The 25989-nt window shown below is 39.0% G+C and overlaps 1 protein-coding gene across 10 annotated transcripts in view; it reads right to left on the reverse strand.

Moving 5' to 3' along the window:
• Positions 1–25989, reverse strand: part of LOC128700650 (protein tramtrack, beta isoform) — a 598972-nt gene that overhangs the window by 100474 nt on the left and 472509 nt on the right. For all 10 annotated transcript variants that reach the window (XM_070097005.1, XM_070097010.1, XM_070097009.1 and 7 more), the window contains 2 exons: positions 18169–19007; positions 5475–5624 (listed from right to left, as the gene is read on the reverse strand). In XM_070097005.1, coding sequence (XP_069953106.1) covers positions 5475–5624; positions 18169–19007 — 989 coding nt within the window. The remainder of the gene's footprint in view (positions 1–5474; positions 5625–18168; positions 19008–25989) is intronic.

The following is a 25989-nucleotide window of genomic DNA, read 5'->3' on the forward strand; positions in this document are numbered from 1 at the left end:
CATTATATTGCTGAATAACAAAAAGGCACAATACCGTGACTGGAACAATACACAAATAACCCGCACATAAAAGAGAGAAGCTTACGACGACGTTTCGGTCCGACCTGGACCAAGTCGGACCAAAACGTCGTCGTAAGCTTCTCTCTTTTATGTGCGGGTTATTTGTGTATATTGCTGAAACCTGGGGTTGCAATCAGGCGGTCTGTTGACCAGTATGATTTAACACTGTGCTTATACACATGTGGCATAAGCATTATTGTGGCAAAGAAAAGATATATCTCAGCAACAGATGTCTCCTTCCACTGGTGTAGGCATGATTTTGGTGAAAGTATTGTGTTTGCCATGGTGTACTCAAAGTATATTGCTTTCCCTAACAATAATTTCCATCAGGGGGTTCGTCAAAGAATAACTCAAAACATTCTAGTTCAGTGACATTGTTCCCAATTGTACAAGATGGCCGTATTCCACTTTGACTTTCATCAAGGTGATGGGGGATTTGTCAGCATAGTTGCTGATCCCCTTACATGTGTTGTATAGCTTATCTGAGTATCATAGTACCATCCATATGTTTTATACATGTGATCCCTTACTAGGCCTAGTGACTGTGTGACGTCACGTGTGCGCGAGTACCTCTGTAATTTCCTCAGTCCACGCTTAGACCTACCAGGCAGCTACAGGCAGGCTGGGCCTCCTTTACCACAGTCTGACAATATATAGTGTTACCATTCAACAAGTGTGTTTATCTTCAACCATCATATATCCTTTCGAACCCCCACGACAGATTGAGAACAAAATTGTCAGCTTCCTGCCAATCCCAGGTGTGGTCTGCTGGTGGGTACTGGATCTTGACAGGTGGTTGTGGTTGTGGAGGCTGGTGTGGTGGGTGGGTGGGGGATGGTGGCCTTTGTTGTAGTTCAGCTGAGGCAGCGGCGTGGGTGGCAGCATGGCCCACTGCTGGTGCCTCACGGCTGGCACCACCACTACTACTACCAGATGCATGCACATTTTCCATCCCAATTGCAACACTATCATCTTCATTTTCACTATCTGCTCCTGTTGTACAGCCACGAGATGTACTCCTTCCCCCTGGAATAGCATATGGCACACTACCGGAGCGCATATACCATCGTATATACTGACTCTTCACTGAAGAATATTCTACCTCACTATCGCTACTGGAACTGTTTTCAAGAGCTTGTAGTTCATATTCACTACCACTATCATCACCATTGCTCACATCTGAATCCTGGATGTGGGAAAATGAGAGTTTCCTCTATTGTTCTGGTACAAATGAACGTGAACAAGACAGCCCAGCACCAGAGGTGGAAGGTTGAGGGTCATCTGGATTTTCCTCATTATTACTGGTATTATGGTCATTAGTTTGTCACAACCTCATCAAAACCTTGAAACTCATCTTCACTGGCACTTCCATCTGTGTTAGACTTGTCACTCGGGAACAAAAGTGTCCCAGTTCGCCGAGGAGTGAGGAGTTTCTTACCGCGAGACATGGTGAACAAGGTGTACTAAAATGGTGTTCCCACAATGCACCATTGGGTCCCGAAATATTTTCCTACAGCACACTGATCATGCAGACCCATTCTCTCACATCTAGGCCTACCAGCCTTTTCCTGCTTGATCTGAAGGCGCTAGAATTTATGTGTACTAGTACGTCAATAACTCCGGTGCGTAAGCCGTACTAGTACGTCGGAAACCCTGAAAGGGTTAAAGGCGCCCCATTTTCATTTACTCCTGGCACCCCAAATTTACCTACTGCTCCCTCCACAACATTTTTACCCACTTTAGCATTGAAATCCCCAACCACAAGTACTCTCACATTTGGCTCAAAACTCCCCACACACTCAACATTTCCCAAAACCTCTCTCTCTCCTCTACGCTTCTTTCTCCAGGTGCATATACGCTTACTATAACCCACTTTTCACATCCAACCTTTATTTTACTCCACATAATCCTTGAATTAATACATTTATACTCCCTCTTTTCCTGCCATAGGTTATCCTTCAACATTATTGCTACTCCTTCTTTAGTTCTAACTATCTGAAACCCCTGCCTTAACCCCATTTAATTCTCTCGACTGAAACTCTCCCACCCCCTTCAACTTTGTTTCACTTAAAGCCAGTACATCCAGCTTCTTCTCATTCATAACACCCACAATCACCTCTTTCTTATCATCTGCACAACATCCACGCACATTCAGACATCCCACTCTGACAATTTTCTCCTTCTAATTTTTAGTAATCTGTACAGGAAAAGGAGTTACTAGCCCATTGTTCCCGGCATTTTAGTTGACTTTTACAACATGCATGGCTTACGAAGGAAAGATTCTTATTCCACTTCCCCATGGATATAAAAGGGAAAAGTAATAAGAACGAGAACTATTAAGATAAAAATAAAAAAAAACTCAGACGAGTGTGTATAAATAAAACGTGTATATATATGGGTAGTGTGACCTAAGTGTAAGTAGAAGTAGCAAGCCATACCTGTAATCTTGCATATTTATGAGACAAACAAAAGACACCAGCAATCCTACCACCATGTAAAACAATTACAGGCTCTCGTTTTACATTCACTTGGCTGGATGGGTTGCTGTCTACCAACCTACTACCATTAATATAAATATACATACATTGGACCCTCGGCTAACGCCTTTAATTCGTTCCAGAGAGCTAGGCTTTAACTGAATTAGTCTTTAAAAGTATTAATTTTCCCTATAAGAAATAATGGAAATCCAATTAATCTGTTACAGACACCCAAAAGTATTAAACAAAATAATTTTTTTACATGAAATATACATTTCTCTACACAGAAAACAATAATGCATGAAGAATAAAACAATAATAACATCACACTTACCTTTATTGTGGACTTGTTGATGAGTGATGAGACAGGAGGAGGACAGAGGATGAAGGTGTTCTATTGTTTGGAAGGGAAATCCCCTTCCATAAAGACTTCAGGTAACAAGTCCTTTTCTGGTTTGTGTCCTGGGAGTGCCTTTTCCTCCTGAGTAATGTAGGTCCTGTTTGGCATTTTCTTCCTAAACAGGCCTGTCTCATCACAACTGAACACTTGTTGGGGTTTTAATTTTTCAGCCTCTATGTACCCCTCAAAGTCCTGCACATATTTTTCAGGCACTTTTTTGTCAGAACTGGCAGCCTCACCATAGCACCATCACAACCACTACCACCCTCTATCACCATCGCTACCACCCTCTACCACCATCGCTATTACCCTCTACCACCATCACAATTGTTACCACCCTCTACCACCATCACCATCTCCACCACCCTCTACCACCACCACTACAACCCTCTACCACCATCATAACCACTGCCACCCTCTATCACCATCACAACCACCGCCACCCTCTACCACCATCGCTACCACCCTCTACAAACCATCGCTACTACCCTCTACCACCATCACAATTGGTACCACCCTCTACCACCATCACCATCTCCACCACCCTCAACCACCACCACTCCAACCCTCTACCATCACAACCACTACCACCCTCTACCACCATCACAATCGCTACCACCATCACAACCACTACCACCCTCTACCACCACTGCTACAACCCTCTACCACCACTACTACAACCCTCTACCACCATCACAGCCACTACCACCATCACTATCACCCTCTACCACTATCACAATCACTACCACCCTCTACCACCATCACAATCACTACCACCCTCTACCACCATCACAACCACTACCACCCTCTACCACCACTACTACAACCCTCTACCACCTTCACAACCACTACCACCCTCTACCACCACCACTTTCATATTTTTCTACAAACTTTTTCTTAAATTATATGCGTTTCTCACATTCTTTACTATAGGGCTGGCACTAGAAGCTTCCTTGGGACCCATGGTGGCTTATTTAGCAGTTACAAGCACCAAAAACAATGGAATAATACAAAATATATTGCATGTACGCGCGGAATCGTCCTCACTGGCTTTGTAAACAATGGCACACTGGCTGGTACATGGAGTGAGTGGCGGGGCCTGCTCAGGCTGCCATGCCGAAACGTTCTGGACGAAAGCTCTTAACCGAGTTTTTTGGTGTTACCGAGCTAATTTTTTTTACGCCAAAGCGAGGTGAATTTTTCAGCTGCACATTTGTCAGAACTTGCAGCCTCACTATGCCTTACCACACTGTGTATGCCACTACTCTTCTTAAATCTCTCAAACCAGCTTTTGCTGGGCTTAAATTCACTAACATCAGCACTCATTCCAAGAATTTTCTTTATGAGATTGGCATGCAACTGCCTTGCCTTCTCACAAATTATCGACTGCATAACACTATCTCCTGCTAACTGTTTTTGGTTGATCCACACCAACAACAAATTCTCAACATCTTCGAGTATTTGCGATCTCTTTTTTGTGAGCGTATCTACCCCTTTCGCAACAACAGCTTCCTTGATTTCCTTTTTCTTCATCATGATGGAAGCGATGGTTGTATGAGGCTTCCCATTCATCGTGGCAAGATGCAGACAATGGGAGGCCGCTCATACGCGTTCCAGACAACCGACGAATGGCAAGGCAAATTATGAACCGCGAGGCTATATTTTGACGAAAAAAATTGTCGAAAGGCGAAATTTACGAAGCCCAAGGCTTACAAAACTTGAGGCTCCACTGTATGCAGCTAAGTAAATAACTGTTGAAGGCACAAGAATGTGTTACACTAGCTGTAAAATTAATCTACCAGCTATAACAACCACCACCATCTTCCACTTCTGCTCTGATTACAATTTTCTTAAGAAATTTTACATTTCATCCCTAATTATTTACTTGGCACTTCCAGCATCAATTTCATTCCTTCTGGGTGATATCATGAACATCCAGACACACAGCAAGGTGATGATATAAATGAAACTAGAGGATAATCAAGCAGCAACTATGATATGGTGTCCAGAGAATGACAACTAGTTTGTTTACACCAGGCAGTGATGCTAGGCTTCTACCACACTAAACAATGGCCCCTGCCTAAGGGCTGGAGGGATGCTCCATAAGGTAATGAGCTCCACTAATTCTGACCTAGCATACTTTAATGGCAATGGCACGCTAGTATTGGACATGAAAAATAATTTAAATCACATACTATTAAAAATGTGAGTTATGATCGCAAGACTTACGGTCGTCTATTATATTTTTATTATTTATATTCTCTTATTACATCACAGATTAATTAAAGCTTCACATTCATACAAATTTGCAAGTATACTACTCCTTAAAGCATTACTGAAGCACTTTGTTTACTCATTCATTATGGCTAACATAATACTGTACTTCAGTGTACAATGGCTCAACTTCAACTGTTCATTTTCCATTTCTAAATTTTAATGCAAAATTGCAGAATCCATCTTGCACTTTCAAGATATTCTACATATAAATATACAATACTCTGTACAAATTTTCCACACAGAATTTCAGATTGACTAACCATGGGGCCATGTTCATCATCTGAGTCGTCTTCCGAGTGATCTGAGGTTTTGGTCTCCCCTGTGACGGTGTCTGTTTGACTTCCAGATATTTTTATTATGGACGGTGATGATTTGTCTGCATCCCAGTTGGAATCTCTGCTGTTACTATCCTGAAAATTTTTGATATTTAGATAAAATGGGAAAAACCAGTCATACTGTGAGACATTATCTATTATTAGACATTTGCCAAGTACAGTAAGTTATTAACAATGATCCTATAAAAGTTGTGTGTCTGATTTACTGATAAGTATGTCAGATTTATGAAGATATAGAATTTTGAAAAAAACTAAAATAAAAAATATTTCCTTTCTAAAATCAATGTTCAGATAAGAGTAAAAAATAAATTCAAGATTACTTTATATTGCAAACAGTAAAATGTCAGGAAATTTGGATGATAAACCTATACTATCTCCATTAGGTAAGATGATCAAGCACCATCATTTTTCTATACAGTACTGTATTGCACTATCACTTCACAAATTATATTATAACCTCATATACTACAGTACTTTGAAACTGTATATAAATTAACGAGATTCGATTACAGTACATATTTAAAAAATAAAATTAATCTGCCTCCATAACTGATTATTTTTCAGGTTGAATTATTATTTATAGAGGAATTAACAAAACATGAGGATCTCATTTATGATCAGATAAAAGAAGAGAAGACATTCACTATCAGCTTTCCACAGCTGCATAAATGATACAATGACCCACCAAACTTCAGCACACCTAAACATTTTTCAAGTTGCAGATTTCATAATTCCCATCACTAAGGCTCAAGTCCATCTATTTATTTATCTGTTAATGGTTCCAAGGATCATTGCCACTGCTGCCTAGATTCAGCCAAAGCCTCCAAAATTTGTAAGAAAATACTACAGGAATAAGAAATGTTCAGAACACGGTATGCTGAATGTAAGAAGTTTTTAAGATGTACCAGTCATATTTTGTGTTCATGAGATAAAAAAACTGGCAATTCTGCCTGAGTACAAAGCATTCAAAGGCTCCATTTCAGATTTATGTGAGAGGATGATAGTATGTACAGTACCTTGCTGGATGCTTTCCTGAGAGAGAGTAATTTGAGTGGAATTTAACTTGAATTTATTAATCAGTTTTTAGAGGTTGCTACCTGATGTTCAATCTCCACTGGTAATTCTGAAGAAAGCAAATTTGTACACTGCCCAAGAGTTCCATTGACTCTTGGTTAGTGGGGCTAAGGTCAGCAAAATTGGTGGGGGCCAAATTCCCAAGTAAATACAAAGTTATGGGGTACTTCCACTATAACCTTGTCAAGAAAAAGACTCCAGGCCATGAACCTGATGGTTATGAGAGTGATGTCCTTTTTGGACAAGGTAAGAATTCCTACATGGCTAGGAAAAAAAAAAAGTGTGTGGGATAAGCTCAAGAAGAAACCAGAACATCAAGGCAAAAAGATCCAAGTGTAGGGAAGAGAAGGAAGTCTTTAGTGCTGTAATTCCTTTTTACTGGCTCTCTGATATTGCTTATCTCATGAAGGTCAAGGAAAGCCAACAGTTTCAGCTTTCCCAGAGAAAAACAGGACAAGCAGGATAAATGGGATCCATTGATGTGAAGGTCATGAAGGAAGCCAAGACTGAAAGATTTAAACAGCAGTCCATCAAGTGAATACTGGGGGAAGACCAGAGGAAGAGACTGTCATACTGCCTCTTTGTCCTCAAGCAGCAATGAAAATAGCAATGATGATGATGTAGAGGGAGATTGAGAAGGCTCATCAATGTCCACAAGTCCATATCCTCTCAAGACAAATCCACCAGCTGGTAATAAGTCAACAACTCTCAGCTACTCTTGATGGAGCAAAAGTTTATGACAGAAAACTCATCCTTGCTGCCACTGACACTATTCATTGCTCCATCAGTGAATGAAGCATCAGGAGAAAAACCCTCAGCTCCTGAATGCAAAGTTTTACCTAATCTGGGACTTGGAAAGCTATGGTGGATGCAGTAGACCTAGTTCTCTAGAAGAAAAATGTGAAGGAGAGGATAATGGCCTGTTATCAACATGTGCTGGAAATTATCCTGAAGGTGGCATTTTCATCTTCCATTGGACCTTCAAGTGGGTTAGAAATTAATTAAGCTATTCAAGGGAATGGCCCTTCATCGATAAATATTCTATTGTGATTGCTGTACATGAGGAACCAACAGCTCCATGGTTTGATGAAATCATCAAGTTTGCAAGGGAATGACTGGAGCACTTTAAACATCAGGACAATCATTTGGAACTACTGGAGATCATAACAATTTTTCTGGGTGACATCCCTTAACATGGAATTATGCTCCATACTCCTGGAAGATTGTGCAGCATTTACTGAATGGCAAAAGGTACAATACAGAATCTACTCATTCAAAGTGTGGTTGTTTAGAGCTCAGTTTAAGGTGTTAGCTTGGAAAGAAGCTGAATTGCAAACCAAGTGCAATTTAGTTGCAAAACTTTACCTCATGGCTTAATTCCAGGCACTGTGTTCATGAAAAAATTCTGACTTGAGAATGTGAGCAACAATAAAGATATCTGTTAATTACCTCTGGTACTCATGCAAAAAGCTGGTCCCCTTTTCCCTGCTTTTCAAAACTTGGTACCTACTGAAGAGAAAATAGTGAAAAGGGCAATGACAAATATCATGAGCCCCTCAGGAAAGCAGTCATCAACCCAAACACCATCAAGGATAGGACAATTTCCTCCTCTTTTATTTTAGTGGTCATTCAAATAGCTTCTTCAACATCCTTGGCTTGGCTTGGAGGATCCTTCAGACTGGCTTTCTGAACCTTTAATACTGGTGAGTCAAGCAGATGAGAATGGGCTGAAGGTGGTTACAACACTACCACTGCTTTGCTCAATGGTAGTATCATCACCAAGCTTAACTAATTTGCATATTTATAATAGGGAAAATTTCCATTGCTGATGTGATGTGATGTGTGTGTGTGTGTGTGTGTGTGTGTGTGTGTGTCTGTGTGTGTGTGTGTCTGTGTTTGTGTGTGTGTGCTTGTGTGTGTGTGTGTGTGTGTGTGTGTGTGTGTGTGTGTGTGCGCGTGCGTGTGTGTGCGCGTGTGTGCATGCGCGTGTGCGTGTGTGTGCGTGTGTGTGTGCGTGCGTGTGTGAGCGTGTGCGCAAGTAATCATGTTGCACCCTGCCTGCCTGTGGTACCCTCTCAAATGCCTTTCACTGAGTGGCACAAATGGGGTCAGTGCTGTCTGGGGTTTCCCAAGGCAGTTCAATTACCTATTTGAGTTTTTTGCTGAGGGGAAAGAATTTTTAGCTATGGCTGTAAAAGTTAAGGACAGGTGTCCCGTATGTGAGGTTTGAGTTGGATAGGATGCTATGGCACTTAAATGTTTTTTTTTTTTTTTTGTATTGAATGGTTTCACATTGCCTGTACAAATTTGGTAAGATGATTATAATTTTTTTTTGCACTGGAATCATAGCTCAGGTTTTTAGGTGTTGTGCAATTGATGCGTGTTTGAAGCATGTGTTGTTCTTCACAAGGGAAGAGAGATCAGATTTTCAGGAGGCTATGGTGAATAGTGGGAGTGGTTGAAGAACTGAGTGATACTACTGGTAATATTTTAAATGATTTTGCCATAAAACTACAACAGGTGGAAGATAAACTATCTAACCTTAGCAGAAAGCTGTGGGGCCCGGTTGCTTCTCGGTCCTTAGCTGACATTGTTAGGAAGGGTAGTGAAGAAGGAAAATGGGAAGAGATGAATGCTTCAAATAAACCTGACATCAAGATTAACAATTGTGGAGAGAACACTGGTTTAAGATTAGCAGGTATTGATTGCCAAGCCAAAACCCAGTGTCCCAGTGGACAATGCTGCTGCTATTAGCTACATAAACAATTTAATTCAGGATTCATTAAGTTTGGGCCTAATAAAGAAAAGAGACTAAAAATCATGATTTGGTGCTTAGCTTCCCAACTGCTGAAGAAAATATGGGAAGCTGGGGTTTCTGTGACTTCCTGTTTTCCCAATGATGCTGGTTTTCTGGTCCCTGAACCAATCTAGACATTGCCTATGATTACTGTAGTTGGTGTTTTGCCTTCTTGTTCAGGTGATGAAAGTGCTTCTGAAATTCTTACAAAAAATTCAGAAATCAAGGGACTATCTAAATGAGGATGTGCCCATAGCATTTATTTTTCAAAGGTTAAGGATAGTAGCAGGATGGCTGTGCTGTCTCCTGAAATTTGAGCTGCCATCATCAAGAACAGCATATATTTGTTGTCCTGACAAGGTGCAAGATATAAGAGGTTTTGTGCATTAGATCCTATAAAAGTTTCAAAGATCTTGCCCACACATGAAAGTGCCGTTCCTTTCATAACAGTATTGGTCAATCATTTACAAAATGGATGTTTTCCAGAGTCAATGGAGAGGGGCTTTGGTTTGCCCTCTCCTCAAAAAGCCTTCCCTTGACAAGGAAAACGTGTCAACCTACCATCTTATTTCTAATCTTAAGTTCAATTCTAAATTGACTGAATGTGCTATTTTTGATCAACCATTTCCTTTTTTTTGAGCAATGTGTAATGTTTCACTGTGTGTTTGGTGTGAGTACAGAACATTTCATGCAACTGAGACAGCTTTGTGTAAAGTTCAGAACTGCTCTGCTAATAATTTTTTTGAACCTCTCTGCTACATCTGATACCACTTATCATGGATTACTTACAAGTAATCGTTTTGGCTGTAACCTTAGGGTTATTGCACTATAGCTTCTGAAATCACATCTTCCTGTTCGGTATTGCCTGATCCGTTTCCTCTGCCCTGTGGCATTCCTCAGAGTTATGTTCTTGGATCAATATTGTTCACTGTTCATGTTAGTGGTTTAGCCTTATTGTTGGATGCTGATGGGGCTGATAATCATTTCCATACCAACAATATACAAGACCAGCAGGGTTTTAAATACAGAAGATGCAAAACTCCGCTTTAGTTCTCTTTTGTTGGAGATTCAGGCTTGGATGATAAACAGAATAATGAAACTAAATGAAGGTAAAGCAGAAACTTTGATTATACAGTGGACCCGCGACCAGCGATGGCATCGATTAACGATAAATCTGACTAGCGATACATTTTAACGAAAAAATTTTGCCTCAACTAGCGCTTAAAAACCCGACCAGCGCTATTCGTTCCGTACCATACGCGTCCACTTTGGCCTGAGCGCGCCTCACTTGTCCCTTGGGTGCCAGTGTTTACAAGCCAGCCAGCCACCGCGGTCGCTTCCAAACATAAAACAACTGGAACATTTCATATTATCACAGCCTTTGTAGTGACTGCACCTGCAAAATAAGTCACCATGGGCCCCAAGAAAGCTTCTAGTGCCAACCCTACAGCAAAAAGGGTGAGAATTACTATGGAGATGAAGAAAGAGATCATTGCTAAGTATGAAAGTGGAGTGCATGTCTCTGAGCTGGTCAGGTTGTATAATAAACCCCAATCAACCATCGCTACTATTGTGGGCAAGAAAACGGCAATCAAGGAAGCTGTTCTTGCCAAAGGTGCAACTATGTTTTTGAAACTGAGATCGCAAGTGATAGAAGATGTTGAGAGACTGTTATTGGTGTGGATAAACGAGAAACAGATAGCAGGAGACAGCATCTCTCAAGCGATCATATGTGAAAAGGCTAGGAACTTGCATGACGATTTAATTAAAAAAATGCCAACAACTAGTGATGTGAGTGAATTTAAGGCCAGCAAAGGTTGGTTTGAGAGATTTAAGAAGCGTAGTGGCATTCATAGTGTGATAAGGCATGGTGAGGCTGCCAGTTCGGACCACAAAGCGGCTGAAAAATATGTGCAGGAATTCAAGGAGTACGTAGACAGTGAAGGACTGAAACCTGAACAAGTGTTTAATTGTGACGAAACAGGCCTGTTTTGGAAGAAAATGCCAAGCAGGACGTACATTACTCAGAAGGAAAAGGCACTCCCAGGACATAAGCCTATGAAAGACAGGCTTACTCTGTTGATGTGTGCCAATGCTAGTGGTGATTGCAAAGTGAAGCCTTTATTGGTGTATCACTCTGAAACTCCCAGTGTGTTCAGGAAAAACAATGTCCTCAAGGTTAATTTGTGTGTGCTGTGGAGGGCAAACAGTAAGGCATGGGTCACTAGGGACTTTTTCTATGACTGGTTACACCATGCATTTGCCCCAATGTGAAAAATTACCTAATTGAAAAGAAATTAGACCTTAAGTGCCTCCTGGTATTAGACAATGCTCCTGGTCATCCTTCAGACTTGGCAGAGCGACTTTCTAGGGACATGAGCTTCATTAAGGTGAAGTTTTTGCCTCCTAATACCACTCCTCTCCTGCAGCCCATGGACCAGCAGGTTATTTCCAACTTCAAGAAACTGTACACAAAAGCTATGTTTGAAAGGTGCTTTGTAGTGACCTTAGAAACTCAACTGACTAAGAGAGTTTTGGAAAGATCATTTTACCATCCTCAATTGTGTAAACATTATAGGTAAGGCTTGGGAGGAAGTGACTAAGAGGACATTGAACTCTGCTTGGAAAAAACTGTGGCCAGAATGTGTAGACAAAAGGGATTTTGAAGGGTTTGAGGTTAACCCTGAGAATCCTATGCCAGTTGAGGAATCCATTGTGGCATTCAGGAAGTTCTTGGGGTTGGAGGTTAGTGGGGAGGATGTGGAAGAGTTGGTGGTGGAGGACAGTGAAGAACTAACCACTGATGAGCTGCTAGATCATCTTGAACAGCAAGAGGGCAGACCTGAGGAAACTGCTTCGGAGGAGGGGAGAGAGAAATTGACGAAGTTGCCTACTTCTAAGATAAAGGAAATGTGTGCAAAGTGGCTTGAAGTGCAAACCTTTTTTGATGAAAATCACCCTGACACAGCTACTGCAAGCCGTGTTGGCAACCTGTACACTGACAATGTTGTGAACCACTTTAGGAAAGTCATAAAGGAACGAGAGGTACAGGTATCTATGGACAGATATGTTGTGCGACAGAAGTCCAGTGACTCTGAAGCTGGTCCTAGTGGCATTAAAAGAACAAGGGAAGTAACCCCAGAAAAAGACTTGCTGCCTCAAGTGCTAATGGAAGGGGATTCCCCTTCTAAACACTAACACCTCTCCCCTCCTCCCATCCCATCAATCATCACCAGATCTTCAATAAAGGTAAGTGTCATGCAACTGTGCATGTAATCTTCAGTTTGTGTGTATTAAAATTAATATTTCATGTAGTAAAATTTTTTTTTTTTCAATACTTCTGGGTGTCTTGCACGGATTAATTTGATTTCCATTATTTCTTATGGGGAAAATTAACTTTACTAACGATAATTTTGACTAACGATGAGCTCTCAGGAACGGATTAATATCGCTGGTTGAGGGTCCACTGTACTGTGATACCTCGATTTTCGAACAACTCCCAACTCGAACAAGTATGTAAGTGTATTTTTGTAAGTGCTTTTGTAAGAGTATTTTTGGGGGTCTGAAACGGACTAATCTAATTTACACCATTCCTTATGGGAACAAATTCGTTTGGTATCAGCACTCTAACAGCCTTCTAAGCGAATTAAGTTCGTAACTCGAGGTACCACTGTACTTTTATACTTCAGGGAAGTACAGATTGATTATTTTGGTACCAGTGATGGTGGTACTGTCAGTTTGCAGTCAGTGGATCATTGAAGGACGTGGGTGTTTACCTGGATTCTTCGTTGTCATCTGTTAAGACACCTCAACCAAATTTTCATATTCCTTATCTTTACGCAGTTTGAAAATATCTTGATTAGTTACATAATCATAAATGAAAAGATTATTAGAGGAAAACTGTAACTGGCACGCTGAAATTATTTTAATCCAGTAACTGAGAAATAAAAGAGAAATGACCAGGAAGGAAAAAAATACAGTAGAGATTAACCAAAAAAGTCAGACTTCAGGAGGGTGGGTACCCGAGTCAACCAAGTGCTAACACCAAAGATTTTTGATGATGCATATAAGGAAGATCCTATTCATTGCAGTTTACAGGTTTATAGTTTGTAAGTGGAACTTGCAGGCCAGAGTGATATTCACATACAGTATAATAGCGGCTTCAAATCAAGCAGGAGAAAGCTAGTAGGCCCACATATGAGAGAATGGGTCTGTGTGGTCAGTGTGCACTGCATAAAAAAAATCCTGCAGCACGCAGTGCATAGAGAAAAAAACTCCGACCATGTTTTTGGATTAAAACGCTGACTTTGCGGTGCATTTTCCTATAGTATTTATGGTTGTATTCTCATTTTCTTGGTCTCATTTGATAGAATGGAAAACATGTTACAGAAATAGAGATGATTTTGACTAGTTTCACGATGAAAACGACCTTAAAATTGAGCTCAAAGTAGCGGAAATGTTCGATTTTTCCCAATGTTCAAGAGTAAGCAAATCACACCACACATCCAATACACGTAAACTGGGGAGTCTAATATTCTTTCACTAGTGCACTGATATTATTTATACCATTTTTACAATAATGCAGTTGTCTGCATAAGAGTAAATCTTCTATTTTTTGTGCGAATAAAAAATCAAAATAGAAAGCAAGCGAAATGTAAGAGGGGCCTGGAGACATGACTAATGAACAGAGGATATGTTATTTTAGTGCCAAGAATGTCTGCATTGTTTATTCTGGACCCTATTTTGAAATTGCTATCTTTTTTAATTTGCATGAAATTGGCCAAATTGCCAATTTCTGACCACTTTATTGGGTAATTGAAATTGGTAAATGGGCAATTCTAAAAGAAATAGCTATGAGTTTGGTTGACTGGAACAATGGAATTGGCCGAATTTAGGGCTCCAAGTCAGTGAAAATGCCGATGCATATACAGTGGACCCCCACCTTACGATATTATTTCATTCCAGAAGTATGTTCAGGTGCCATTACTGAACGAATTTGTTCCCATAAGGAATATTGTGAATTAGATTAGTCCATTTCAGACCCCCAAACATACACGTACGAACGCACGTACATAAATACACTTCCATAATTGGTCGCATTGGGAGCTGATCATAAAGCGGGGGTCCACTGTATATCGCCGAGATTGCTAACTTCGCGGGAGCGTAATTCCGTAAGTTTTCAATCAAATCTCGTATTTTTGGTGTCATTACCATCGGGAAAGAATTCTCTACCATTTCATAAGAATTTTTTTTTTTTTTTTTTTTTTTTCAAAAAAATTTTTTGACACCAGGAGACACTTCAGGATTTGGGGTTGTGACAGTCAAAGGGTTAATAGAAAAGTTTTCAAGCTGTTGAATGTCACATGATTCCCGATTAATCAATGATACAATGGCTATTTATTTTAGGGAAGTAAACAAAATTCTTGTACTATTGTCCAAAATATTACTATTACTATTTTTAACCCTTCAATAATTAACCCTTTGACTCTCGCAACCCCAAATCCTAAGGTGTCTCCTGGTATCGCAAAATATTTGGGGGAAAAAAATCTTATGAAATGATAGAGAATCTTTTCCCAATGATAATGATGCCAAAAGTATGAAATTTGATGGAAAACTTATGGAATTACACTCTTGTGAAGTTAGCAACCTCAGCGACATTTACGCATCGGCGATCTCGCCCACTTTGAGCCCTATTTTCAGCAAATTCCATTGTTCCAGTTGACCAAACTCAGCTATTTCTTTAGAACTCCATTTATTATATCAATCGAGTACAAGAAACCGCCCATTTACCGAGTTCAACTACCCAATAAAGTGGTCAGAAATTGGCAAATTTCATGCAAATAAAAAAAAAATGTCAGTTTCAAAATAGGGTCCAGAAGGAACAATGCAGACATCCCTGGTATTAAAATAACATTTTCTCTGTTCATCGGTCACATCTCCAAGCCCCCTGTTATAATACTCTTGCTTTCTATTTTGAATTTTTATTCACACAAAAAATAGAAGATTTACTGTTATGCAGACTACTGCAATATTATAAGAACTGTATAAATAACGTCAACCCATTCGTGACTGCGTATTAGAAAGACTAGTTGGACATTTACTGGACAATGACATCATTTGTTTACTCCTGAACATCGGCAAAAATCAAACATTTCTGCTACTTTGAGCTCCATTTCAAGATGTTTTTCATAGTAAAACCAATCAAAATCACTTCGATTTCTATAATATGTTTTCCATTCTATCAAATGAGACCAAGAAAACAAGAATACAACCATAAATATTATAGGAAATACACCACAAATTCGGCGTTTTAATCCAAAAACACGGTCAGAGTTTTTTTTTTCTCATTAGGCACTGCGTGCTGCAAGATTTTTTTTATACTGCGCACACTGACCACACAGACCCATTCTCTCACATGTGGGCCTACCAGCTTTCTCCTGCTTGATTTGAAGCCGCTAGAATTTTTGAGTATATATACATCAAACACACTGGTTCGTAAGACATTTATACATGACAAACAGTCAAAGGGTTAAATATGGTTGATATCCTGATGTCTAAAAAAAAAAAAAGTTGGCAAAATAAGACCTAATAAAACTATTAACCACTTGCTAAAATAAACAGTTATGGTACAGTAAATTAATAATAAGACATAAGCACTGTAAATGATTTTGAAGATTTGCAAACAAAAAGATAATGCAAACAATTAAAACTTATTTAAATCAATACAAAGAGAAAAAGAAAACTGATAAGTCAACACAGAAGAAACAAAAATATGGGTAGAAAATAATGAACAAAATAGAAACTACAGTAAAAATAATGAATTGAGACATGTTAAACCAAACAACAGAAACTGAGACAAGAGGCAGATTCTTCTTAAATAAAAAATGGACAAGAGCCTTTCGAATGTTTTCAAGCAAAGTAAAAAAAAAACCTTAACCCCTTGACTGTCGCAACCCCAAATCCTGAGGTGTCTCCTGGTGTCGCGCAAAAAAAAAAAAAAAAAAATCTTATGAAATGATAGGGAATCTATTCCCGGTTGTAATGACACCGAAAGAACAAAATTTGATGGAAAACTGACGAAATTTCACTCTCACAAATTTAGCGACCTCAGCGATATTTACGTATCGGAAATTTCGCCCACTTTGAGTCCTATTTTCAGCTAATTCCATTGTTCCAGTTGACCAAACTCATAGCTATTTCCTTAGAACTCCATTTGTTCTATCGATTGAGTACAAGAAACTGCCCATTTACCGATTTCAACTACCCAATAACATGGTCAGAAATTTGCAATTTGGCCAACTTCATGAAAATTAAAAAATATGACAATTTCAAAATAAGGTCCAGCATGAACAATACAGACATTCCTGGCTCTAAAATAACATTTTCTTTCTTTATCAGTCATGACTCCAGGCCCCTCTGATATTACTCTTGCTTTCTATTTTGAATTTTTATTCAAACAAAAAATAGAAGAATTACTGTTATGCAGACTACTGCAACACTGTAATAATTGTATAAATAGTTTCAACCCATTCATGACTGCATATTAGAATGGCTACTTGGACATTTATTGGAAAATGACATTTGTTTACTTTTGAACATCAGCAAAAATCAATCATTTCCCCTACTTTGAGCTCCATTTCAAGGTTCTTTTCATAGTAAAACCAATCAAAATCACCTCTATTTCTATAATATGTTTTCTATTCTATCAAATGAGACCAAGAAAACAAGAACACAACCATAAATACTATATGAAAATAGACCACAAAGTCGGCATTTTAATAAAAAAAAAACGGTCGGAGTTTTTTTTTCTCATTATGCACTGCGTGCTGCAGGATTTTTTTTTATATGGTGCACACTGACCACACAGACCAATTCTCTCACATGTGGGCCTACCATCTTTCTCCTGCTTGATCTGAAGCCTCTAGAATTTATGAGTACAGTATATATATACGTCAAACACGGTGGCTCGTAAGACATATATATACGACTGAAACAGTCAAAGGGTTAAATATGTAGATGAGATAAAAGAAAGTTTTACTATGGCTAACAAACAAAAACTAAAAAGTTATCAACAATCATAAGCAAATAATAAAAAGCTGTCAGCTGGAAAAATGATTATTGGCTTTGGTTGCATTAATTTTTATTTTGATTTTATACTGTAAATTGTAATTACTATTGTTCACCATGACATACTTAAATAGTAAACTACTGATACAACAGATTAATACAGGGAAACAGGTGGCTGGTAATGGTAATTGTTGTGAATAGAGAAGAGATTATTTTGCTATAATGGTAATAGCGAACAATTCTGTAACCACCTTTGTCCCCTGTTTATGAATCGACTGACTCAACGGAGGTTTTTGTTCCTCATTTCGAAAGCCTATCATATAGAGGTCTCTTACATTTAGGGATGTATCTTTTAAAAGAAAAATTAGAAAAGAGAACAATGTTTTCTTTAAAACTCACAAGAGAATTTTACTGAAAATTATATGGAAATGTGCAAAAAAATATCAAATATTAAATACTGTAATGTTCTGAAGTTATTTCCTAGACTGCAGTTACTGTATACATGTACTACTACTACTACTATAGTACTTAAAAATCAACTTTTAATGGCCAAAATATTGACAATATTTTTTTAGGGATATTTAAAAAGCAATGCTGTATATTGTACTGTTAACTGCCTTCTTAAAATAGAGTAGTGGGGTATCCTGTTAGTGCCAGAGCAAAGGGGATGAATTAACATACCTCTCTCCTATTAGAATCTTGCAGACAGAGACCTGATGGTCCTGCAACAGCTGTGTACTGCCTATCATTATGCTCCTGGTGGGAAGGCGAATGCCCATTTGTTGCTTCTGATCGCAACCGTTTACTGCTGTCCTCACAAGTACTAGATTCGTCATCACTACCCCCTGTAGACACTTTTCGTCGTTTGTGAACAGGCGAGGATTCCCGGGAGGATGTCCGTGATTGGTAGGTAGAGACATGAGATGAGATTAATGCTGGCAATCCTGGATGTAGGGCTGTCAGAGGAGGTAGGGCTGTCAGTGGAGGTGGAGGTCTATCTTCTGACCCAATTTTTCGACGAGGACTAATGCTTTTTACAGCACTTGACGAGTCTGTGGTACTTGTGGAAGAAGCAGTGGTTGTTGTGTGTGTGTGGCTAACTGACTCACAAGACTCTCTTCTTTTAGGTTGTGGAGGGGAGAGTGCTCCATGAAGGCGATTATCTGCCAAGCCCTTTATCTGTAGCTCTCTGGCAGTGCACAATAGTGCAGCAAGGTCATGCTGCTCAACAGACACTTCTCCATTATAGATAAACTCTATAAGAGTGCGAAGTTCAGAGTACCTGACATCTTTAAGGATTACAATGGGATGTCTGTCTGGATGTGCTACAAGTAGCTCCTTGAAGTATGGGGAGCATGCTGACAACACCAGTCGATGAGCCTTCAAATGGCGCCCCTCACATGCTAATGTCACATCTACAAATGTTTCTGACTGCAGTAAGGAGTTGAATACACGGATCAGGTTAGCCCAGTGATTGTTCCACTTGAGGCAGTACTGGTCACTTCCCATCATCAGGAGCGCTGAAATAAACAAATAAGTATTTATTTTCAACACAATACTAAGCATATATTAACAGCTTAAATTCTACTTTTATGTGAAATTATAATACTGTACATCAATAGTAATTTACACAAATACCATATACTGCACAACCGAAAAATAAATAGAATAACATAAGAACTTTTAAACATTCAAACATTTCAAATGTAAGATGTCTTTATGTAATAAATTATATGCATTTCTACTTCTATATACACAATATATAAAACTTCAAATGTGTGTGTGCCACCTTCTTGACCCATCAAATGAGATCAATCAAGTTGGCACATTAATCAATAAAATGATCACATATGCACTTGATCAATGTGATACACACACACACACACACACGACAGTAATCTATGTACAAAATTTGTAAAAAAAAAGATAAAAAAAAAAAAAAGACTGGGGAACCTAACCCTCAAATATTTTGTAAGTTTATGTTATCAGGTATGGTATCTTTATCTATCTATATATATATATCTCTCTCTCTCTCTATCCTTCATTCCAGCAAGTACATTCTGGTGCTCTAGGTCATTCCTAATATTTACATGTTTTACTGATTCACTGCTGGCAATAGACAACCTCTAGATTTTCACCTCTAATAACACTCATGTTTGGAAAGAGCTTGAAGCAAAGAGAAATATTCCAGATGTGAAAAAGTATGTTACTTAAATAGTAAACCACTACTGCCATTACTTCTCTTGCTTTGAAAGATCTCATAATCTAATCTAAAATCTTGCTGGCCTCTTGTGACATTTGCTTAGTGAATTCTTTAACCCTTTCAGGGTCGACAGGCCCTCTCCGAGACTTGTTCTCAGGGTCGGCCAATTTTCAGAATAAAAAAAAAAAATTCTTATGAAAAGATAGAGAATCTTTTCCCGATCATAATGACACCAAAAGTATGAAATTTGATGGAAAACTTACGGAATTATGCTCTCGTGAAGTTAGCGGTCTCGACAATGCTTACGCATCGGCGATTTTGCCCACTTTGAGCCCTATTTTCGGCCAATTCCTGTGTACTAGTCGACAAAAATCATTACTATTTCTCTAGAACTCCATTTTTTCTATTGAATGAATACAAGAAACCACCCATTTACCGATTTCAACTATCCAATACAGTGGTCAGAATTTAGCAATTTTGCCAATTTCACACAAATTTCAAAAGATGCCAATTTCCAAAGAGGGTCCAGAATAAACAAGAAAGACATTCCTGGCACTAAAATAACATTTCCTCTGTTCGTTAGCCACACCCCCAGGCCCCTCTTATATTTCTTTGGCTTTCCACTTTCAATTTTTATTCTTACAAAAAATAGAAGATTTACTGTTATGCAGACTACTGCATTTGTGTAGAAATGGTATAAATAATATCAGAGCACTTGTGAATGAATATTAGACTCACCAGTTGACGTGTATTGGATGCTTGGCTTGATTTGTTTACTTTTGAACTTTGGTAAAAATCAAACATTTCTGCTACTTTGAGCTCAATTTCAAGGTACTTTTCATTGTAAAAACTGTCAAAATCATCTCAATTTCTGCAATATGTCTTCCATTCTATAAAATGAGACCAAGAAAACTAGAATACAACAACAAATACCATACGAAAATACAGTGCAAAGTCGCTGTTTTATTCTAAAAACACGGTCAGTTTCTTTTTTTTCTCATTATGCACTGTGTGCTGCAGGATTTTTTTTATACTGCGCACAATGACCACATAGACCCATTCTTTCATATGTATGCCTACCAGCTTTCTCCCACTAGCTTTGAGGGCGCTAGAATTTAGGCGTACTAGTACGACAAAAACCCTGGGTCATAAGCCGTACTAGTACGGCCGAAACCCTCAAAGAGTTAAATGATACATAATCGGATATTATTCCTGCAGTGCTGAATTAGAAATTCTCTCTTGGTTGCAATGTAAACAGTAGGTGTACTTCCACAAGGCTAAACAATGTGATTAGTTTATCTTCTCCCAGGGAGAAAAAGGACCTTCCTTTCCCCAAGTGGGCTCCACTGGAGGTTCCTTGCACCAGAAATTGGTGGAAACAGTATTCATAACTTTCAATCATGGTACCTATCTGATCATGTAAATTCAATAAGAAATATGCCACTCCAAGGGAGAATAGACCCTCCATGAGAGCCCCAATGGAGACTCACTTCTGCAACCCTTCCAGATCAAAAGAGTGTGCCCAAGGAACAGCAGAAACCACCTGTTAAATCACAAATACAAAACACTCCTATTAGTCTCACCTACTTAGCTAGTTGTGAGAGGTAGGATCTTCCTGCTCTAGTCATGTTGGTTTGAGTTATGTAGACCATGCTTTTCCTTAGAATAAGTATGCCGAAATTTGAGCACCCTCAAAAACTTGTGTGTACGGTATGTTAGTCCTATTCATCTAATACAGTGGACCCTCGTTTTTTGTAAGGCTCGAAAGTTGTAACTTTCGAAAATCGTAGTGCTTTTTTCATCAAAATATTGATTCGAAAATCGTTGTTGGACTCGCAAATAGTCGTTTGTCTCGGACACGTACGCACGGCCCCGAGCAGCCTCACACTTCATTCCCAGCCAGTGTGCCATTGTTAATCAGTGAGTGACGATGGTCCCACGAGTTTATACGATACATTTCATAACATTCCATTCGTTTTAGTGCTTGCAACTGCTAAATAAGCCACCATGGCTCCAAAGAAAGCTTCTAGTGCCAGCCCTTTGGTAAAGAATTTGAGAAACACACATAATTTAAGAAAAAGTTTGTAGAAAAATACAAAAATGATGGTGGTAGAGTGGTAGCAGTTGTGGTAGTGGTAGAGGGTGGTAGTGATGGTAGAAGAGGATGGTAGTGATGGTGGTAGAGGGTGGTAGTGATGGTGGTAGCAGTTGTGACAGTGGTAGAGGGTGGTAGCAGTTGTGATAGTGGTAGAGGGTGGTAGTGATGGTGGTAGCAGTTGATAGTGGTAGAGGGTAGTACTGATGGTGGTAGCAGTTGTGATAGTGGTAGAGGGTGGTAGTGATGGTGGTAGAGGGTGGTAGCAGTTGTGATAGTGGTAGAGGGTGGTAGCAGTTGTGATAGTGGTAGAGGGCATTAGCCTAATGACCCCTCCCCCCTGAATTAATCCAATGACCCACCCAGTCTGGTCACCTCCACTCAAGGATGGAGCACGGCACCAGACCCAGCAGCACAAGCTAGTCAGGTCCAACTCACACCCACCCACACCCACTCGTGTATTTATCTAACCTATTTTTAAAACTACACAACGTTTTAGCCTGAATAACTGTACTTGGGAGTTTGTTCCACTCATCCACGACTATTACCAAACCAGTGCTTTCCTATATCCTTCCTGAACCTCAATTTTTCCAACTTGAAACCATTGCTGCGAGTCCTGTCTTGGCTGGAAATTTTCAGCACGCTATTTACATCCCCTTTATTTATTCCTGTTTTCCATTTATACACCTTGATCATATCCCCTCTAATTCTAAGCCTTTCGAGAGAGTGCAGATTCAGGGCCCTCAGTCTATCCTCATATGGAAGATTTCTGATACATGGGATCATCTTTGTCATCCTCCTCTGTACGTTTTCCAGAGCATTTATATCCATTCTGTAATACGGTGACCAGAACTGAGCAGCATAGTCTAAATGAGGCCTAACCAAGGATATATAGAGTTGAAGAACAACCTGAGGACTTCTATTATTTATACTTCTAGATATGAAGCCAAGAATTCTGTTAAGCTTTATTGCGAACACTAATGCACTGTTGTCTTGGTTTTAGATTACTGCTAACCAGAACTCCTAAATCCTTTTTGCAATCAGTAGTATTAAGATCTACATTATTTAGTTTATATGTGGCATCGTTATTTAACTGTCCAACATTTAGAATTTTGCATTTGTCAATATTAAACTGCATCTGCCACTTCTCCAACCATTGCATCAGTCTATTCAAAACATCCTGAGTGCTCTAGTGTCCTCATTAGAATGAATTGGATGGCCTATTTTGTGTCATCAGCAAATTTGCTTATGTTGCTATTTATTCCCTCATCTGTGTCATTTATGTAAACTGTGAACAACAACGGGCCCAACACTGACCCCTGAGGACACCGCTTGTGACGTGCCCCCATTCTGATTTCTCCCCATTTACGCAAACACTCTGCTGCCTATTTGTCAGCCATGCCTCTACTCAGGAAAAAATTTCTCCTCCTATTCCGTGTGCCTTAAGTTTCCTCAATAGCCTCTGGTGTGGAACTCTATCAAAAGCCTTACTGAAGTCCATATACACAATATCATATTCATTACCATGATCTACCTCCTCAAACATCTTTGTGAAAAAAGTTAGTAAATTCGTAAGACAGGAACGCCCCTTTGTAAAACCGTGTTGAGATTCATTAATCAATCTGTGCCTATCAAGATGGCTACGAATTGCTTCGGCAATTATTGATTCCATAAATTTTCCCACTATGGAGGTAAGGCTTATTGGTCTATAGTTGGATGGCTTATGCTCTCAGTGGCCCTTGTACACTCAACAAATTACAACACCTCTCGTGACATACATGACTTATTTTATCCATTCTAGAGTATATTCCATGTTTCTATGTTATTAATATTGTTTAGTATGTCATATTAGTTGAATTGTGATAGATAAATAAGCCGTAGAGTTGATATTAGCGTCATATTCTCCAACAATAAACTCACCTCCCTCCCTCTGCCCCGTCTGCCATACACAAACAAGAGTCTTCAATAAAGATAAGTGTGATGTTAAATGTTCATTTATACATTTTATTAGTGCTTTACATTTATTTGGCATTGTTTTCTGCATTTAAATCTATATTTAAGCTAGGGAAGTGACCCCTGAAGTGATCTAGAGTCTTTATGGAGGGGGATTCCCCTTCCAAACAATAACCTCTTCCCTCTCTCCTCCTCCGTGTCTTCCATTCATCAACAACAGTCTTCAATAAAGGTAACTGTCATGTTGAATGTTCATTCTTTTGTGCATGTAAATCTATCTTTAAAGTAAAAAAATTTTTTTTGTATACTTCTGGGTGTCTGGAACGAACTAACTGGATTTACATTATTTCTTATGGGAACAATGGATTTGCAAATTGTCAATTTCGATAAGTCACACTTTCTGGAACGAATTACGAAAAACGAGGATCCACTGTATTTTGTTGCTGTATTGCTCTGATGCCTCCTTTGTAAAATAAGCTATGTTCATACTTTGGGCATCTTGGGTTTCACCTGAATTTAAGCTCTCTGTTAAAAAAAAAAACAGTGCTCATGCCAGCAGTACAGTTGAGCCCCACTTATACAGCAGGGTAGATTCTGGGCTACTGCTGTAAAGGGTAAGTCACTGTCAAGTGAAACACAGCTTTTTTTTCACTTACAGCTGGATATAAAAGCCTGATAACATGTTTACACTATCATATATTAAGTGAGCAGTAGAGATAGACCTAAAAAATGCTTATACATTACACACATTACTTACCTTTAAAACATTTTTGTCCTGAGCATATAATGAGTAGAATATAGTTCTTGTGGGAAATTTGAACAAATGAAGAATGGGTATAACAAAGCCGGTGCATTAGCAAAACACCATAAAGCAGTGTTGTAAAATGGGGCCTGCCTGTATTTTGAATTTTTTTTTTATAAATACAGGTACGAAGTGCGTGGCAATATGCTGATTTCTTTTTTAAAGTTGAGAATCTGTGCTATTGTCATATACAGTGGAACCTCTGCCTGCGAGTGCCCCACCATGCGAGTTTTTCAGGATACGAGCCGTTGCTCAGTCGATTTTTTGCTCCTGGATACGAGCCAAAATTCAGGTTGTAAGCTTCCCCTTCAAGGGAGGTTCCTTGATGCTGGTGAGGGGCTCTCAATCTGGGGATTGTAGCTGTGCTCCCGTTCCTTAACCCTTTCAGGGTCCGTCCCGTAGATCTACGGCTTTACGTTCAGGGTCCAAACCGTAGATCTACGCCATGAGCTCAGCTCACTCTGATAAACTGTGAGTGGTACATTTGGGCCTAGATATGAGAGAATACATCTATGTGGTATGTGTGCACCACATAAAACAGATCCTGCAGCACACTGTGTAGAATGAGAGAAAAAAAATGAAATCATGATTTTTTGATTAAAACAGCAACTTTGCAGTGTTTTTCGTATGTTTTTTATAGTTGTATTTGCGATTTCTTGGTTTCATTTGATAGAATGGAAGACATATTACAGATTGATTGGTTTTAGCACTGGAAATGGCTTGAAACTGAACTCAAAGTAGCGGAAATGTTAAATTTTTGCCGATATTCAAGAGTAAACAAACGACCTCACACGTCTAATACACGTCAGCTGGTGGGTCTAATATACATTCACAAATATGGTGATGATATTTATACAATTATTACAGTATTGCATAACAGTAAATCTTCTATTTTTTGGTGTGAATAAAAATTCATTATGTGAATAAAAAATCAAAATGGAATTTATTTGAAAAGCCTCAAAACATAACTAATGAACAGAGGAAATGTTAGTTTAGTGCCAGGAATGCCTACATTGTTCATTCTGGACCCTATTTTGAAATTGGAATATTTTGAACTTTGTGTTAAATTGGCCAAATTAACAATTTCCGATCACTTTATTTTGTAGTTGAAACAGTTGACTTGGCGATTTCTTGTGCTCAATCGATAGAATAGAAGTAATACTAGTGAAATAGCTAAGAATTTGGTTGACTGGAATAATGTAATTGGCCTAAAATGGGAGTCAAAGTCGGCAAAATCGCCGATTCGTAAATATCGCTGACACATCAAAATTCGAGAGAGCATAATTTCGTCAATTTTCCACCAAATTTCGTACTTTTTGTTTTATTACCTTCACAAAAAGATTCTCCACGATTTCATAAGAAAAAATAACAATTTTTTTTTTTTAAAATTCTTGGACACTGGTGCGTGACTCCAGATTTGGGCCTTGGACCCTGAAAGGGTTAAATTAA

The sequence above is a fragment of the Cherax quadricarinatus genome, chromosome 56 (genome assembly GCF_038502225.1).
Source record: "Cherax quadricarinatus isolate ZL_2023a chromosome 56, ASM3850222v1, whole genome shotgun sequence".
Classification (NCBI taxonomy): domain Eukaryota; kingdom Metazoa; phylum Arthropoda; class Malacostraca; order Decapoda; family Parastacidae; genus Cherax; species Cherax quadricarinatus.